We start from the raw sequence: 20,851 nt of genomic DNA, 5'->3' as shown, positions 1-20,851 counted from the left end.
ACACCAACCTACAATCCACTACTAGCCGCCACTCTCCCACCCAACACCAACCTACAATCCACTACTAGCCGCACTCTCCCACCCAACACCAACCTACAATCCACTACTAGCCGCCACTCTCCCACCCAACACCAACCTACAACCATCTACTAGCCGCCACTCTCCCACCCAACACCAACCTACAATCCACTACTAGCCGCCACTCTCCCACCCAACACCAACCTACAACCATCTACTAGCCGCCACTCTCCCACCCAACACCAACCTACAACCATCTACTAGCCGCCACTCTCCCACCCAACACCAACCTACAATCCACTACTAGCCACCACTCTCCCACCCAACACCAACCTACAATCCACTACTAGCCGCCACTCTCCCACCCAACACCAACCTACAATCCACTACTAGCCGCCACTCTCCCACCCAACACCAACCTACAATCCACTACTAGCCGCCACTCTCCCACCCAACACCAACCTACAATCCACTACTAGCCGCCACTCTCCCACCCAACACCAACCTACAATCCACTACTAGCCGCCACTCTCCCACCCAACACCAACCCACAATCCACTACTAGCCGCCACTCTCCCACCCAACACCAACCTACAATCCACTACTAGCCGCCACTCTCCCACCCAACACCAACCCACAATCCACTACTAGCCGCCACTCTCCCACCCAACACCAACCTACAATCCACTACTAGCCGCCACTCTCCCACCCAACACCAACCCACAATCCACTACTAGCCGCCACTCTCCCACCCAACACCAACCCACAATCCACTACTAGCCACCACTCTCCCACCCAACACCAACCTACAATCCACTACTAGCCGCCACTCTCCCACCCAACACCAACCCACAATCCACTACTAGCCGCCACTCTCCCACCCAACACCAACCTACAATCCACTACTAGCCGCCACTCTCCCACCCAACACCAACCTACAGTCCACTACTAGCCGCCACTCTCCCACCCAACACAGCCACCCCACAATATCCTACCAGCCACCGCTCTCTCATCCAACACAGCCATCCAACGATCTCCTACCAACCACCGCTCTCTCATCCAACACAGCCACCCCACAATATCCTACCAGCCACCGCTCTCTCATCCAACACACCCACCGCACAATCTCCTACCAACCACCGCTCTCTCATCCAACACACCCACCGCACAATCTCCTACCAACCACCGCTCTCTCATCCAACACACACACCCCACAATCTCCTACCAACCACCGCTCTCCCAAACAACACACTTAATACAACAAACACACCTAGCACATCTACCTCAGCATCCGATACTCGTCGTCCACTATCTCAAATATCTCTGTCCTCCAATCCTGTCAACCCTTCAAACCTCCTACAGTAGTGCTACCCCGTCATCCTAGTAGTGGCACTCAACACCTGCTCTAGGACCCTCGTGATCAATGTCGGTGTTTGATAACAGAGTGGATGTATAGCCAACACTATCCCTCCACACCTGACGGTGGCGAGCGTTTGATACCAGTGGCAATATACAAGCAACATGAGCAGGCAACACCTGATGGCGGGCGTGAAGAGTAGCTGGAGTAACACGACCCGCGCAGAGTGGTGGATGTTTCTGTCTGTAATGGGGGTATGATCAACCAGTCACTCCACAACAATAGGAAGCAGATTGGCCACAAGGCCTCTTCGCCAGAACAAATGTTAAAATAATACTACACCAGACCAGTGATGAACACACTACACCAGACCAGTGATGAACACACTACACCAGATCAGTGATGAACACACTACACCAGACCAGTGATGAACACACTACACCAGACCAGTTATGAACACACTACACCAGACCAGTGATGAACACACTACACCAGACCAGTGATGACTCCACTACACCAGACCAGTGATGAACACACTACACCAGAACAGTGATGACTCCACTACACCAGACCAGTGATGACTCCACTACACCAGACCAGTGATGAACACACTACACCAGACCAGTGATGAACACACTACACCAGACCAGTGATGAACACACTACACCAGACCAGTGATAAACACACTACACCAGACCAGTGATGAACACACTACACTAGACCAGTGATGACTCACTACACCAGACCAGTGATGAACACACTACACCAGACCAGTGATGAACACACTACACCAGACCAGTGATGACTCCACTACACCAGCCCGGTGATGAACACACTACACCAGAACTGTGATGAACACACTACACCAGACCGGTGATGAACACACTACACCAGACCAGTGATGACTCCAATACATCTGACCAGTGATTAACACACAAAACCAGAACTGTGATGACCACACTACACCAGACCGGTGATGAACACACAACACCAGACCAGTGATGACCACACTACACAAGACCAGCGCTACACCAGAGGCTGTGTTAAATTTGAAACACATGTAATCGTGTTTGGACAAATTTATGAGACAAACATTCAAAATAGATCCTGTAATGAAATAACACATAAAATTTACATTTTTAATTTTTAGAACTCGGTTCTACAGGCATACCTAACAAAGTGTCTTAATTACACACATCAACAGAAATCATTTGAGGCAGTCAGGCACACAGCCGGTGTTGTAACAGTATTCCAGAGTCCAGGATGCCTCACTCCTCGTGTGAGTCTGCTACTGAACTTAGCGGGACTGTAAACTCTGAAATGTCATAACTCCAATTTATCTTTATCGAACCTGTTTCACTTCTCCCCGGAGACGTTGATGTTGGGGAGGGGGTGATAAAGAGGGGGATGTTATGTGGGGAAGACTGGGCAATGTGCGGGGGGAGGGGGGGGGGGGGTGGAATTATGAGGCTGCAACCTCATTTTGGTACGGGACTCGGGGACTACTTAGAGGGTTCTCGGGAGGCAGCAGTGTTGTACTCGGGACACAGATAAAATAGTACTTGGTAAAAAGATTCCAAATTGAAATAAAAATAACGATGTTCGTAAAAACATATCCTGGTATTTTTACGATATTTGTTCAATAGCTGAACCTTAAATTGCCGCCTTTTATGACCAGAGAACGTGTTCTATAGGTTTTCGCCTTTGGTCAACATTCTACCTTTGAAGAGTGAATTCAGACATGTGCTGTTGATATTTGTGTTAAGAAGTATTCGAGATTCAGGATAAGCAAATGAGACTGAATGCATCGGAGGGAGGGTTGGCACCCTCAGAAATATCACGAACCTAAATAATTATTTAGGTCCACAGTTATATGTTGGTGATGGGAGGCGGGGTGGGAAAGAATCGGCGCACACAGCAACACAACTCCCCATCAGGTTTAATACCAACTCTGGAGGATGAAGATCCAATACGAAGTGCTAATAAGACATAACTACGAGTCCCGTGCCAGGATAAGATAAGCTCGCAGAAAGATTTATGACCCTTAATTAACTATATAAGTAGCAAAAACATGACACGTTCCGCCCCCTGGTCGACACAAGCAGATCTGACAGAAATGTTTATTATTACCTTGGCTGGACTGATAATTTATAGCACTGAGGCGGAGAGGAATTTTGAGTGTGGTTTTGAATAAAAATTGACGTTACTTCCGGGCACAATGCATCACTATAACGTCACTTCCTGTATTATACACAGAAAACGTTGACAGTGTAGTGAGTGAGAACAAACGCTAGTTGGCCTTGGTTACTCTGTGGTGCTCATGTGGTTTTATTACAATACCAAGAACTCAATGTTATATCATCCCGGGCCATGAGATTACTGTTATACAATCCCAAAGACATGGGATCCGCTGTTATACCGTCCCAGGCCATGAGACTCACTGTAATACTATCACAGGCCATGAAACTTTCAGATGTACCATCCCCAGGCAATGGGACCCTCTGTTATACCGCCCCAGACCATGGGACCCGCTGTTATACCGCCCCAGACCATGGGACCCGCTGTTTTACCACATCCAGACTACGGGAATCATTGTTATACCACCACAGGCCATGAGACTCACTGTTATACTAACCCAGGCCATGAGACTCACTGTTATACTAACCCAGGTCATGAGACTCACTGTTATACCACCCCGGGCCATGAGACTCACTTTAATACCACTCAGGCCACGAGACTCACTATTATATCACCCCAGGCCATGAGACTCACTGTAATACCACCACAGGCGATGAGACTCACTGTAATACCACCCCAGGCCATGAGACTCACTGTTATACCACCCTAGGTCATGAGACTCACTGTAATACCACCCCAGGCCCTGGCACTCACTGTAATACAACACATGCCATGAGACCCACTGTAATACCACTCAGGCCATGAGACTCACTGTAATACCACCCCAGGCCATGAGACTCACTGTTATACCACACATGCCATGAGACTCACTGTAATACCACCACAGGCGATGAGGCTCACTGTAATACCACCCCAGGCCATGAGACTCACTGTAATACCACCCCAGGCCATGAGACTCACTGTAAAACTAACCCATGCCATGAGACTCACTGTAATAACACTCCGGGCCATGAGACTCATTGTTATACCACCCCGGCCATGAGACTCACTGTAATACCACTCAGGCCACGAGACTCACTATTATATCACCCCAGGCCATGAGTCTCACTGTAATACCACCCCAGGCCATGAGACTCACTGTTATACCACTCATGCCATGCGACTCACTGTAATACCACTCAAGGCCATGGGACTCACTGTTATACCACACATGCCATGAGACACATTGTAATACCACCACAGGCGATGAGACTCACTGTAAAACCACCCTAGGCCATAAGACTCACTGTTATACCAACCCAGGCCATGAGACTCACTGTAATACCACTCCAGGCCATGAGACTCACTGTTATACCACACATGCCACGAGACTCACTGTCATACCACCCAAGCCCTGGCACTCACTGTAATACCACCCCAGGCCATATGCCTAACTGTTATACCACCCCAGGCAATGAGACTCGCTCACAGACAACTGTCTGTGGCCGATGGTGCCGGTGCCGTCCATGTCGAGCCAGCGGGAGGGGCAACGCGGCAGATCTTGAATGTAAACAGCAGCAAGCTGCATGTTGGCGTCACGTGGAGATAAGGAACACTGGCCGCTGATAGATTTGTGCTAAAGTGACATAATCTCAAGTTATAAGCATTCTTGCTTTAATAGGAGTGTTTAAGAATGACATAAAATAATATATAATGCTATAAGAGATATTACACTAGGAAATAGCACGAGAGTCCGGTATGTGAGTCGGAAATGAGTTTCGATCTTCCCGACATTCCGTTTAGTGAATCAAATAAACTAGGTCACTCAGGGTAGGTCTGTTGGTAAAGACACACAGGGTAGGTCACTTACATTAGGGCGGGTATAAGAGCAGAGCAGTTGGTTATTACACAAAGGGTAGGTCACTAAGGGGGGACACCAAAGGTATGACAGTTGGTCATTGCATACTGGCTAGGTCACTCAGAGAGGGCATCAGGGTAGGACAGTTGGTTATTACCTACAGGGTAGGTCACTCAGGGAGAACACCAAAAGTAGGACAGTTGGTTTATACATTCAGGATAGGACAGTTGGTTATTACCTACAGGGTAGGTCACTCAGGGAGAACACCAAAAGCAGGACAGTTGGTTTATACATTCAGTTTAGGACAGTTGGTTATTAGCTACAGGGTAGGTAACTTAGGGGGAACGTCAAAGGCGGGACAGTTGGTTTATACATTCAGGGTAGGACAGTTGGTTATTAGCTACAGAGTAGGTAACTTAGGGGGAACGCCAAAGGCGGGACAGTTGGTTAATACATTCAAGGTAGGGACAGTTGGTTATTACTCATAGGCTGGGCTATAGAGCCCGTGTGTGTGCCTGTAGATATCACTGCCTATGGATAGCGCGTCTGTAGACGTATTTAGAGCTCCAGTGAACTGTGGATTACTCCAGTAAGCCTTCATTGCTGGATGAATTAGAGAAGCACTCGACCTACATCTACGTATCAAGATTACAGATCTACCAAGGAGACGGGATATCTCCTTGGAGACTTTTTTCATGCCTGTTTGAAAACCCCTAACTGTGAGCAGCTTGAACACTTGACAAGTCTAAGACATGATAGGTTTCTCTGCTAGGACTGCAATGCCCTCCTGCCTCCGTGATGCCTTCAAATAACCTGCAGTCACACTCGTCAGTCACATCCAGTCGCACAAACAAACAGCACGCAGACAAACAACACAAAAACAGCATACGGACACACAAGACACACAAGCAGCATACAGAGAGCCAAACACACAAACAGCAAACACACAGCACACAGAAACACAGTGCACAGACACACAGTACACAGTCACACAGACACACATGCACAGAGCACACAGACAGACATACACACATACACAGAGCACACAGACAACACACAGACAGATATCACAGAGCACACAGACACACAGCACGCAGACACACATACACGAGGACACAGACAGACATACACACATACACAGAGCACACAGACAACAGACAGACAGCACAGAGCACACAGACACACATACACAGAGCACACAGACAGACATACACACATACACAGAGCAAACAGACAGACAGACAGCACAGAGCACACAGACACACATACACAGAGCACACAGACAGACAGACATACACACATACACAGAGCAAACAGACACACAGACACACAGTACACAGAAACACAGTACACAGAAACACAGTACACAGACAGACAGCAAACAGACTCACAGTAAACAGGTTCACAGCACATAGTCACACAACACACAAATACACAGCGCACAGACAGAGAACACACAGACAGACAGCACACAGACTCACAGCACACAGACAGACAGCGCACAGACAGACAGCACACAGACAGACAGCACACAGACTCACAGTACACAGACAGACAGCATACAGACACAGCGCACAGACAGACAGCACACATACAGACAGCACACAGACTCACAGTACACAGACAGACAGCACACAGACAGACAGCGCACGGACAGACAGCACACAGACTCACAGTACACAGACTCACAGCACACAGACAGACACAATAATACGACAGACAGCACACATACACACTGCACACGGACAGACAGCACACATGCAGACAGCAGACAGACTCACAGTACACATACAGACAGCACACAGACAGACAGACACAGTAATAAGACAGACAGCACACATACACACTGCACACGGACAGACAGCACACATGCAGACAGCACACAGACTCACAGTACACAGACAGACAGCACACAGACAGACAGCGCACAGACACATGTCACACAGACAGACAGCACACAGACTCACAGTACACACACAGACAGACACAGTACACAGACAGACAGCACACATACACACTGCACACAGACAGACAGCACACATGCACACAGACTCACAGAACACCGACAGACAGCGCACAGACTCGCAGTACACAGACAGACAGCACACAGACAGTACACAGACTCACCTTACACGGACAGACAGTAAACACTCAGACGTAATAGATTCCCTATTTACTTGCACCTCCCCTACACAGACACGCAGACAGACAGCACACAGACACACAGCACACGGAGAGACAGCACACCGACTCACAGCACACAGACTCACAGCAAACAGGCTCACAGCACACAGACTCACAGCACACAGACTCACAGCACACTGACTCACAGCACACAGACTCACAGCACACAGACTCACAGCACACAGACTCACAGCACACTGACTCACAGCACACAGACTCACAGCACACAGACTCACGGCACACAGACACATAGCACTCAGACTCACAGTACACTGACTCACAGCACACAGACAGACAGCACACAGACTCACAGCAGACAGACTCACAGCACACAGACTCACAGAACACAGACAGACAGCACACAGACTCACAGCACACAGGCTCACAGTACAGACAGACAGCACACAGGCTCACAGCACACAGACAGACAGCACACAGACTCACAGCACACAGACAGACAGCATACAGGCTCACAGCACACAGACAGACAGCATACAGACTCACAGCACACAGACAGACAGCACACAGGCTCACAGCACACAGACAGACAGCACACAGGCTCACAGCACACAGACAGACAGCACACAGGCTCACAGCACACAGACAGACAGCATACAGACTCACAGCACACAGGCTCACAGCACACAGACAGACAGCACACATGCTCACAGCACACAGACACACAGCACACAGGCTCACAGCACACAGACAGACAGCACACCGACTCACAGCACACAGACAGACAGCACACAGACAGACAGCACACAGACAGACAGCACACAGACAGACAGCACACAGGCTCACAGCACACAGACACACAGCACACAGACACACAGCACACGGACTCACAGTACAGACAGACAGCACACAGACACACAGCACACAGACAGACAGCACACAGACAGACAGCACACACTCAGTGTGAGATTTACTTGCCCCTCCAGTACCGGACCACGACAGATCATCACCATAACTCACATAAGTTTCTCCCCATTCAGGGATTGCATGGGAACGTGTAATGTAATGGAGGCTAACGACTCTACCATTTCTCTTGGCGTCACCAGTCCACCAAGCTGATTTCAGAGTTTGTGGTGGGACCCAGCGCGCACCTGTGTCTCGCACGTCACGCCAACACGTTAGTTGGCGCCCGCCATTCGCTGACATAGATTTTGACAGTGTGTTAGAGAGTGAATATAACGTGAGTGAGTTAATTTAACATTGTCACATTGGTAGTTGGCACCCGCATACCAGTAAATTTGTGACGGTCGATCCACGCTTTTCCTCTTTAAATCACACCGGAAATAAAGTCAAAAACATTCTTATCTGGTCCTCTGGTCTCTTCTGTTATGTATTGACAAGTTTTGGTCTTAGCTGTCAAATGTTTGGTTTTAGCTGCCACATGCTCTGTTTTCCCCGACGAACGTTTGCTTTTAACTGGCCAAACAATGTTTATTGTTGCTCCAAGTTTCTGTTTATGATTCAATTCACAGACAGACAGTCAGAAACATTCTTATCTGGTCATGTATTGATAAAAGTTTGGTTTAAGGTGACCAATGTTGGGGTTGGCATGTTTGGTATATATTACCAAACATCCGTGAGAAAAAAACAAGCATTTGTAAGCTAAAATCAAACATCCATCAGCAAAAAACCCAAACATTTGTTAGCTAAAATCAAACATCCGTCAGCAAAAAAACAAACATTTGTTAGCTAAAATCAAACATCCATCAGCAAAAAAACCCAAACATTTGTTAGCTAAAATCAAACATCCATCAGCAAAAAAAACAATCATTTGTAAGCTAAAATCAAACATCCGTCAGCGAAAACCAAACATTTGTTAGCTAAAATCAAACATCCATCAGCAAAAAAAAAAAACATTTGTAAGCTAAAATCAAACATCCATCAGCGAAAACAGTGGCAGTGTTTGAAGCAGTGTCTGGGGCAGTGTCTGAAGCAGTGTCTGAAGCAGTGGTGCAGTGTCTGAAAATGCGTCTGTTGTGATGGAGCAACGACGTAACATGTAATGACGTGAGCTGAGGGCTGCTGTCTAGACCCTGAGTATGTCCTGCCGGCGGCGACGATTCCGGAAGTATACATGGAGACCATCGCTCTGTCTGGCAGCAACGAGACACGTGATTGTTGACATCCTTCCAAGCGTGCACAAACAAACATCCACGTAGCACCAAGGGGACGTAACCCAGTGCTACCTGCCACAGAGAGGGTGGTACAGATGAGAGAGCGCTAAGTTGGCATGAGAATAATGAGGAAATGTGATAGTATTTGCAATAAACATAGAAAACAGCGACATAATGTGATAAAATAAACATCCAAATAAACGGCATGCCATGCATGCGCCTTGGGTCTGTCTGGAACACATGGCTGATCAGGGAGGTCGGCCAACGTTGTGGCAATATCAAGGATACATCATCTATGTGGGTAGGTAGGTAGGTAGGTAGGTGGGTAGGTGGGTAGGTGGGTAGGTGGGTAGGTCGGTAGGTAGGTAGGTAGGTAGGTAGGTAGGTAGGTAGGTAGGTAGGTAGGTAGGTAGGTAGGTATTCTAGGTGAACTGTTTTATCGTTATAATAATATATATATTATAATCTTGTGCCCGCCTACGAACAGGATCACAAATGTGACGTGACAAGCAAGTCACGACACCGTAAACACAATGCATCATGATGTCAGAACAGGCCGGCCGGCTGACTTGTATATATTAGCCAGTTAGATTGCTGGATATTTATGACGAATAATGAAAATATTTAATATTGACGTCTGTGTCAATATGTCAAAATGTTAGAATGTGACGTCATTATGCACGACACCAAAAATGGGGTCAGAATTACGTCAACAATTGCCGTGAACGAACTAAGCAATGCACTCTACTCACGTTTACAGACTAATTAATTTTGAACCACGTGGCTAATAACTGCATGCATGATTATGAAAGTCATCATGAAACTGGTAACGTAAAGTAAAAAAACTAGAACCGTCGTAAAAAAATACTCCGCGGTTGGCTAACAACATGACGAAACGGAATGACAGCTGAAAACTCCACAGCATGGGAACATGGATATACGTGTAGTAGCCGCAATCATGCTCCTTCTTGTTGTCACTCATAACACTCAACATAAACATCGAGAACTTCGGACAAGCTGGAATCCATGTTCTCATGCCTGCCGGCACAGCATGTCGCCCGCCGCAGCCACAGCACAGCATGTTGCGGCAGAAGCCGTCACCACCACCCCCCTACCCAATGTTATCTGGCAGGATGCTATTTTCTTTGTTACTGATACACATAAGTCATAACCGTTTTTCTGTGATAATTTGACCGATCATTCCTTCCCTTGCATGTTTTGTCCCTCGGCTCGACGGGAGGTGGCCCTTGTTCCATATAGTTGCGCTGCCTATTCCCTAGCCTTGCTCAAAGGCTGTACTGAATGATAAATTCAAGGTATTCATGTGTATTCATGTGTATAGTAATTCTATTATTATAATATACAAGTCTATATAAGCGGACTGTACAAAGACGCCAGTCTCTTACAGGGACAACTTGTTCTTATTATTTATATAAATTTAAAAATAATGATTTAAACGAATAATTTTTGCCTTAGAGCCTTTTGCAAGGCTGTCTATTCGAACAGAATGGCACACTACGTGTGTCAATGGACGGAATGTTCACGTAAAAAGCAAGAATGTCTTCAGTGCTGGAGTCCAAATGCAAGTAGATCTGATGCAGACCGGCATATACCGGCGTATATCAGGGGTATAGCTGGCTTCATCAACACGTCAGATCTGCTGAAACCTGTCTTCAGGGTAGACCTGGAAGCAGTGGGCGGGGTTACACAATGTTGACAGTGCGATATATCGCTTATAGCACATGTATATAGAGAAGTCTGTGATGGCAGAAAGGCCGTGTGTACACCGCAGACTTAATCATCCCACATTACACGCCAAGCATCAGTGTGAGTGCCTATTCCGAATACACGGCTCGCTTCCTTCGTAATTACTCCGCGAGTTGGGGAAATGTTCCCTTTAAATTTACCCAGATGGCAACATAGTTGACGACGAACCCAGACCAATAATGTCAAATAAAATAGTTAATAATAACAAAGTAGAAGCTATTAGTTTCTGTTTCATTTAAGATTTGTATTTCACTGGTGAAATGTTTACAGAAGCTGCCAGAAACTATGCTATATAGAGGTGTATAGCATGGTATATAGTTTTTAATTTAACGCCACACTCAGCAATATTCCAGCTATATGACAGTGGTCTGTAAATTATGGACCATATGGACCAGACAATCAATCCATCGATATGACATCATGAGCATTGATCAACAGAAATGGGATACGATTACATAAGCCACCCGATCCGGTTAATAATAGTCGAATCTTGCGACAACCATGGGTTGCTACAGACCAGTTCTATTCCGGATCTTCATGGGGTGAGTGGTGTATATTGTTATACATGGGAGATGAAATGGAGTTTAACGTCGCGTCCAATATTGTTGCACATACAGTAAACTACGGATATAACGAACACGTTTATAACGAACTGACGGATATAACGAACTTTTTTTGGGGTCCCGACTATTTGCTGTAGTTATGCTGTATATATGCTTATAACGAACTACGGTTATAACGAATAAAATTAGTAGTCCCCTTGAGTTCGTTATAACCGTACTTTACTGTATATAGCGATGTGCATGCAAGTGTATGTGTGTGGCTGCTTGTACCAGTCCGGACTGATGCCGATTTTATAGTGCTAGCCCAGTGAGATACCATGCCGCAGTTTAACATGAATACCCCACTCAGACACACCCCACTCAGACATGAATACTGACTCCGTGCTGACCAGTCCTTGTTTTAGCCCCTTAATGCCGAGTTCCAGACAGGGTAACACGGTATGATGCGGTCAGGAATTGAACCACGGACTTTCCGCTCTCCAGGCCGACGCTTTACCACTAGACCACGGAGGCGGTGCAGCAGTGTATAGAGTGGTATATAAAGTTGTATCGAGAGTGGTATATAGAGCAGTATAAAGAGCGTCATACAGAGTGGCATATAGAGTTTTATCTTGTGTGGTATAATGAACAGTATATAGAGCGGTATATAAGATGGTATGCAGAGTAGTATGGTGAGCGGTATAGAGAGTGGTATGTCGAGTGGTATATGGAATAGTATACAGAGCTGTATAGAGAGCGGTATCTGGAGTGGTATATAGATTAGTATACAGTGTATATACAGCGTTAAGTAGAGTGATATATATGGTGTTATAAAGTGGTATTTAGAGCGGTGTATATAGTCGTATATAGAGAGTATAGAGAGCTGTATATAGAGCGGTATGTAGAGTTGTATATAGAGAGGTATGTAGAGTGGTATATAGAGAGGTACGCAGAGCTGTATATAGAGTGGTATATGTAGTGGTGTATAGGATGGTAAACAGGGTATACAGAGCGGTATGTAGAGTGATATATATGATGTTATAGAGTGGTATTTAGAGCGGTGTATATAGTCGTATATAGAGAGTATAGAGAGCTGTATAAAGAGTGGTATGTAGAGTTGTATATAGAGAGGTATGCGAGCGGTATATAGTGTCGTATATGGAGTGGTGTATAGAATGGTATACATGGTATATAGGGCGGTATGTGGAGTGATATTCAGAGAATTACGGAGCGGTATATAGAGTGGTATGTAGAGTTGTATATAGAGAGTATAGAGAGCTGTATATAGAGCGGTATGTAGAGTTGTATATAGAGAGGTATGTAGAGTGGTATATAGAGAGGTACGCAGAGCTGTATATAGAGTGGTATATGTAGTGGTGTATAGGATGGTAAACAGGGTATACAGAGCGGTATGTAGAGTGATATATATGATGTTATAGAGTGGTATTTAGAGCGGTGTATATAGTCGTATATAGAGAGTATAGAGAGCTGTATATAGAGTGGTATGTAGAGTTGTATATAGAGAGGTATGCGAGCGGTATATAGTGTGGTATATGGAGTGGTGTATAGAATGGTATACATGGTATATAGGGCGGTATGTAGAGTGATATTCAGAGAATTACACAGCGGTATATAGAGTGGTATGTAGAGTTGTATATAGAGAGGTATGCAGAGCGGTTTGTAGAGTGGTATGTAGAGTGGTATATAGGGAGGTATGTAGAGTGGTGTATAGAATGGTATACAGGGTATGCAGAGCGGTATGTAGAGTGATATTCAGAGAATTACAGAGCGGTATATAGAGTGGTATGTAGAGTTGTATATAGAGAGGTATGCAGAGCGGTATGTAGAGTGGTATGTAGAGTGGTATATAGGGAGGTATGTAGAGTGGTGTATAGAATGGTATACAGGGTATGCAGAGCGGTATGTAGAGTGATATTCAGAGAATTACAGAGCGGTATATCGAGTGGTATGTAGAGTTGTATATAGAGAGGTATGAGAGCGGTATTTTGAGTGATATGTGGATTGGTGTATAGAATGGTATACAGGGTATATAGAGCGGTATGTAGAGAAATATTCAGATAATTATAGAGCGGTATATAGAGTGGTATGTAGAGTGGTATATGAAGTGGTGTATAGAATGGTATACAGGGTATATAGAGCGGTATGTAGAGAAATATTCAGATAATTATAGAGCGGTATATATAGTGGTATGTAGAGTTGTATATAGAGACGTATGCGAGCGGTATATAGAGTGGTATATGGAGTGGTATATAGAATGGTATGCAGGGTATATAGAGCGGTTTGTAGAGTGATATTCAGAGAATTATAGAGCGATATATAAAATGGTATATCGTTTGATATATAAAGAGTTATATTAAGAGATATACACCGGCGAGTTGGGTTGCCACCACCCGACCACGATGTCTAGCGAGTATAGCTGAATGATGTATATGTTCGTCCTAGACTGCCGCACAGTGCAACATGACAATTTGACATTAACGTCCATGATAAGAAGAAGTTTCCGCCATATAAACAGGAATATTTGTGACGTGTGTCTGTGTGATGTAAGGTGGTACGAGTATGCGACACGAGGTGATATACTCGTGTGAAGTAGGGCGGTAACTGTCGGATATTAGGTGTGTTGTTAAACATGTCACGTGTGCTTTAACAAAGGCACATATACATGTGTGTGTATAATTAAGAAAAAATTTAGTTTATGTGTGTGTTGATACTATAGTGTTAAACCTACGCCAGGCTATAGTGATAGAGATATAGAGTAGTGTTCTATGTATGTGCGAATTTAAATTGTGTAACGTCAATAGTGTGATATAGTGGAGTGTTATAAGTACGTGAGACCAGAGATTGTGTAATGTTATGCGTGAGATATAGAGTAGTGTTATGAGTACATGAGACTATAGACTATTTGATATAATGTGTGAGATAAAGAGTAGTGTTATGAGTACATGAGACAATATCGACTGTGTAATGTGATGTGTGAGAAATAGAGTCGTGTTATAAGTACGTGAGACTATAGACTGGTTAATGTTATGTTTGAGATAAAGAGTAGTGTTATGAGTACATGAGACTATAGACTATTCAATGTTATGTGTCAGATAAAGAACAGTGTCATAAGTACATGAGACAATATCGACTGTGTAATGTGATGTGTGAGATATAGAGTCATGTTATAAGTACGTAAGACTATATAGGCAGTTAAATGCCGTATGTGAGAAATAGAGTAGTGTTATAAGTACGTGGGACTACAGACTGGTTAACTTTATGTGTGAGATATAGAGTGGTGTTATGAGTACATGAGACTATAGACTATTTAATGTTGCATGTGAGATATTGAGTAGCGTTATAAGTACGTCTGGTCATCTAAACCCCATACGTGAGTTAAAGACATCGCGATGAAAGAGACTTCTGGTCCCTCAATCTGTTCATCTGGTCATCTAAACCCCATACATGAGTTAAAGACATCGCGATGAAGGAGACTTCTGGTCCCTCAATCTGGTCACCTGGTCATCTAAACCCCATACATGAGTTAGATACATGGTGCTGAAGGAGACTTCTGGTCACTCAATCTGGTCATCTGGTCATCTTAACCCCCATACATGAGTTAAAGACATCACGATGAAAGAGACTTCTGGTCTCTCAATCTGGTCATCTTGTCATCGAAACCCCATACATGAGTTAAATACATGGTGCTGAAGGAGACTACTGGTCCCTCAATCTGGTCATCTGGTCATCTAAACCCTATACATGAGTTAAAGACATCACGATGAAGGAGACTTCTGGTCCCTCAATCTGGTCATCTTGTCATCTAAACCCCATACATGAGTTAGATACATGGTGCTAAAGGAGACTTCTGGTCACTCAATCTTGTCAACCTGTCATCTAAACCTCATACATGAGTTAAAGACATCACGATGAAAGAGACTTCTGGTCCCTCAATCTGGTCATCTGGTCATCTAAACCCCACAAATGAGTTAAATACACGGTGATATGGTCGCACTTACCCAGGACGAAAGTGTCTGGTGCTGTTGGTCGGTGCGGCGTCCATGACGGCGTACATCCCAATAGTCTCCAACAGCAACATGCACCACCACGGCGTCAGCTTCATCTCGTACGCACGACGTTGTCCACTCTAGTCTCACAGGTATCCTCGCGCGTCCACTGATCAGCCTCCGGCCAACTGACCAGCCATCTACTGCACCACACAATCAACTGCCCACCACCAGGGTGAAATCATTCAGTGGGAAATATCACCAAAACTAAAAATGACCAATTTAATTTGTTCACAGGACTTCCACTGAATATAATAATAATTGCACATCTGTCAGAGCCGACGATAGTCGAGTCTGTCTCGTGTCCACCTGAGACGGCCGTCTTCACAGCGCGCGTTCCTTGTCGTCTGCCTACGATCGTCTGCTTACAGTTTCACAGCTACCACACTTGAATGACGACGGAGAACCAAACCTCCGCTCTAACTCCCGTCTGTAAGGGGGTGCGTTCTCGACTCTCGAGTAGCCGGCCGTTAGAGAGTTCTCCCTCTCGCTCCTTCCTACAGTCAAACGGTGGGGGACGGCAGCTGACAAACCGTTCTGTCCTAACTATACCCGCGTAGCGCGTCCGTCGAGGGGGGAGAACCTACTTGTGTAACGTTCCCTCACTCACAGCGCCAGATTATCGCTTTTCCTGTCACATGATATGCTTTATACTGATAGTCTGCGATGTTCTATTTCGCCAGATGCTGGTCCTATATTCATCTGTATATAATACGCAATCCTTAACGTAGTCAAGAAAGCCTTTACCGCGTGGCTACTACTGAGAGTAGCGCGTGCCCACTGAGGACGGCGGCATTGACGGACTTCCCGCGAGCTACGTCCTGACGCCGGAACATCGTCAAGTTAGATTCCTGGTCGGTAAATGCCCACATTTTGCTTTCAAAACAAACACTAAATAGTGCAGCTGTGAAACACAATATAGGCATTATCTCCACTATAAACACCGACTTAGATGGATTCAGTGATACTGTTGGCTATATTTACTGGGGAGTCATCATTACTGACTACAGGGGGTATTTAACTGCATATTGAGTTTCCTAGTCAACATCGTTGTGCTGCCACCCGTATCCGTCAAACATCCTCACGTCCTTCGCATTTCTCCAAGTTCCCCGTCCGTATCAATCTCCACAAACCCTCCCCAGTCCTTACAGGATGACCCACGAAGGGTGTATCTATAGGAGATGCCCCACGTTGTATCTATAAGGGAAGACCCACGTTGTATCTATATGAGATGCCCCACGTTGTATCTATAAGGGAAGACCCACGTTGTATCTATAGGAGATGCCCCACGTTGTATCTATTAGGGAAGACCCACGTTGTATCTATAGGAGATGCCTCACGTTGTATCTATAAGGGAAGACCCACGTTGTATCTATAGGAGATGCCCCACGTTGTATCTATAAGGGAAGACCAACGTTGTATCTATAGGAGATGCCTCACGTTGTATCTATAAGGGAAGACCCACGTTGTATCTATAGGAGATGACCCACGTACGCTGTATGTAGAGGGGATGACCCACGGACGTTGTATCTGTAAGAGATGACCGACGTTGTATCTATAAGGGAAGACCCACGGTGTATCTAAAGGAGATGTCCTACGTACGCTGTATGTAGAAAGGATGACCCACGGACGTTGTATCTGTAAGAGATGCCCCACGTCGTATCGATAAGGGAAGACCGCGTTGTATCTAAAAGAGATTACCAACTTTGTATCTTGAAGGGATAACACACGTACGTTGTGTCTAAAAGTCTTAAAAGAGATGACCCACGTATTCTGTATCTATAAGAGATGACCCACGTATTCTGTATCTATAAGAGATGACCCACGTTGAATATATAAGAGATTACCAACTTTGTATCTTGAAAGGATAACACACGTACGTTGAGTCTAAAAGTCTAAAAGAGATGACCCACGTATTCTGTATCTATAAGAGATGACCCACGTATTCTGTATCTATAAGAGATGACCCACGTTGTATCTATAAGAGATGGCCAGCGTACGCTGTATCTGAAGGTGATGGCCAACGTAAGTTGTATCTGTAAGAGATCCCCCGCGTACGTTGTTTCTAAGGGTGATGACCAACGTACGTTGTATCAACGCTCTATCTATACGGAATTTTTGTTCAGATTATCCAGGCCTCGCTTGCTTCTAATCAGAGACCATATACTATTTTATGGTCTCTGCTCTAATCAAGGAATACGAGCTGCTTGTGGTTAACGTGTTCTCCAACAGGTACCTCACGCTTCTTGGGATTGTCTTACTTAAATGTTTATTGGCTATGATAGAGAGACCCTGTCTGTGGGCAAATACAGGAAGCCTATGAGTAACTCTTGTTATCAGGTGATCTTGATCTGCATCAGGTCGCTAATTTCAATAACTCGTTGCCTACTTCATGCCTTCCGTAAAGCGGCGCATGCGCTCCAGGAGGCTATCGTTTGCAGTCATTACGACAGTTAACCCCAGGCCTCTCTAGACTACGTCACAGCACAGCCACGATAAGTCACAGTTGTCACACACAAAATCATTACATTAGAACCAACATGGTCGCTCCCTGAGTTTACGTACGGTATGATAAAATCTCGTCAATCGTTTGATCGTATGAGGCTACCGATAGTCTATCTCTCAGCGTGAGTGTAGATCTATCGTTATGAGCGGAGTGCCCATAATTAGCAGATACGTGAATCGGGCAGCTGATGAAGTACATAGGGAACCCTTTAATCTGCCACGAAGGAGTGTGTGAGTGAGTGTGTTTGGTTTAACGCCGCTTATAACATTATTCCAGTTATGTCACGGCGTGTCAGCTTAATGTGGGAGGAAAGACCGAAGTGATGCAGGTCTCAGACGTTTACCACTTTGGTGAACCCAAGAGGATGGTGTATGGGTGCTGACAAACCTAGAAACCTAGAAATAATCGAAGCGTTGTATTGTTGTACATCCAGCTTTGTATTGTTGTACATCTAGCTTTGAATTGTTGTACATCCAGCTTTGTATTGCTGTACACCTTGTTTTGTATTGTTTTACATCTTTCTTTGTATGGTTGTACGTCCAGCTTTGTATTGTTGTACGTCCAGCTTTGTATTGTTATACATCTTGCTTTGTATGGTTGTACGTCTTGCTGTGTATGGTTGTACGTCCATCTTTGTATTGTTGTATATCTTGCTGTGTATTGTTTTACATACAGCTTTGTATGGCTGTACGTCCAGCTTTGTATGGTTGTACATCCAGCTTTGTATGGTTGTACGTCCAGCTTTGTATGGTTGTACGTTCATCTTTGTATGGTTGTACGTCCAGCTTTGTATGGTTGTACGTCCAGCTTTGTATGGTTGTACGTCCAGCTTTGTATGGTTGTACGTCCAGCTTTGTATGGTTGTACATCCAGCTTTGTATGGTTGTACGTCCAGCTTTGTATGGTTGTACATCTTGATTCGTATGGTTGTACGTCCAGCTTTGTATGGTTGTACATTCAGCTTTGTATGGTTGTACATCCAGCTTTGTATGGTTGTACGTCCAGCTTTGTATGGTTGTACGTCCAGCTTTGTATGGTTGTACGTCCAGCTTTGTATGGTTGTACATCTTGTTGCGTATGGTTATACGTCCAGCTTTGTATGGTTGTACATCCAGCTTTGTATGGTTGTACATCTTGATTCGTATGGTTGTACGTCCAGCTTTGTATGGTTGTACGTCCAGCTTTGTATGGTTGTACATCTTGATTCGTATGGTTGTACGTCCAGCTTTGTATGGTTGAACAACAAGCTTAAATTTGTATTGTTGAACAGCAAGTTTTGTATTGTTGTATATCCGGCTTTGCATTGGTGTACGTCCCGTGGCGTGATGTGAGTTGTGGCCCTTAGCTGTCAGGATCCGCTTGTCGGTTTGTTTACCCCATTAACGTTTCTTGCTGTCATCGCCTAGCCACCCCTTGCTGGCAGGTTTCACCACTTTCTTGTCGCGTTATTGAAATTATCTCGCTCAGATTTTAACTTTAGTAATGTTTAAAGGTACATGGCCGATTGTGTGGTGGTGCGTAACGATGATGAACTACCAGCAGCTGGTTTGACTGATGGAGACCCGAACATGTATTATTCGACGTAATAAGCGCCCAGGACTCTCTCAAAATTAGAAAAAGGGGTAAAGATCGGTAATATTGTGGTTTATGCTGACAGCCTAGTTTGATACAAAAGAAAAGTTTGTGCATATTTTACACGACATATATATTTTCCAGAATTTAAATACCCATGATTAATGGTGCATATAGCACACAAAGGCGTATTATGCATGAATAAATAAGTCTTGTGTACACTGATCAATCGGAAGGGGTGCTAATTGGGATTGTTCAACAGCCAATATATTAGCAAATATCGCCATGGGCGCTTATTAGAGCAGGGCGCTTATTAAGTCGAATACGGTTTGTGTGTATATTCGCAGCCTGAGTGACACCTGCATGACGTGTATCAAAACAACACTGACACAACACAACAACGACACAAACACAACAACGACACAACACAACATTGATAAAACACAGCCTAAGGACACGTTTGGGTCACGTGACTGGCAGACGTCCGGGTGTGCATGACTCGCCAGGTGATAGGTAGCTGGATAAACACCCATCTTCCATCCTCATCAACAGTAAGCCGGTGTGGGACACTTGATAGTGTGGTAATCAAAGTCACGCTGTAAACAGAGCACTCATCCAGACACTTGCAGAGGTTCAAGCCTAATGACCTTGTTATACCTCCGCCAGACATCCAAATCCCTCCGCCGCCTCTTCAAAACATCTGGTCAGTTAAGTAGGAACACTATGTTAT

The 20,851-nt window shown here is 45.1% G+C and overlaps 1 protein-coding gene across 1 annotated transcript in view; it reads right to left on the bottom strand.

Moving 5' to 3' along the window:
• Nucleotides 1-16,808, bottom strand: part of LOC139459597 (epidermal growth factor-like protein 7) — a 38,477-nt gene extending 21,669 nt beyond the window's left edge. The window contains exon 1 of the mRNA XM_071241159.1: nt 15,996-16,808. Coding sequence (XP_071097260.1) covers nt 15,996-16,099 — 104 coding nt within the window. The 5' untranslated portion in view covers nt 16,100-16,808. The remainder of the gene's footprint in view (nt 1-15,995) is intronic.
• Between the last annotated feature and the right edge of the window lie 4,043 nt (nt 16,809-20,851).

The sequence above is a fragment of the Haliotis cracherodii genome, unplaced genomic scaffold, assembly GCF_022045235.1.
Source record: "Haliotis cracherodii isolate W230 unplaced genomic scaffold, xgHalCrac1.p SCAF_13, whole genome shotgun sequence".
NCBI classification, from domain to species: Eukaryota; Metazoa; Mollusca; class Gastropoda; order Lepetellida; family Haliotidae; genus Haliotis; species Haliotis cracherodii.
Note: the sequence above shows the minus strand (reverse complement) of the source record. Positions and strands in the feature narration are given on the sequence as shown.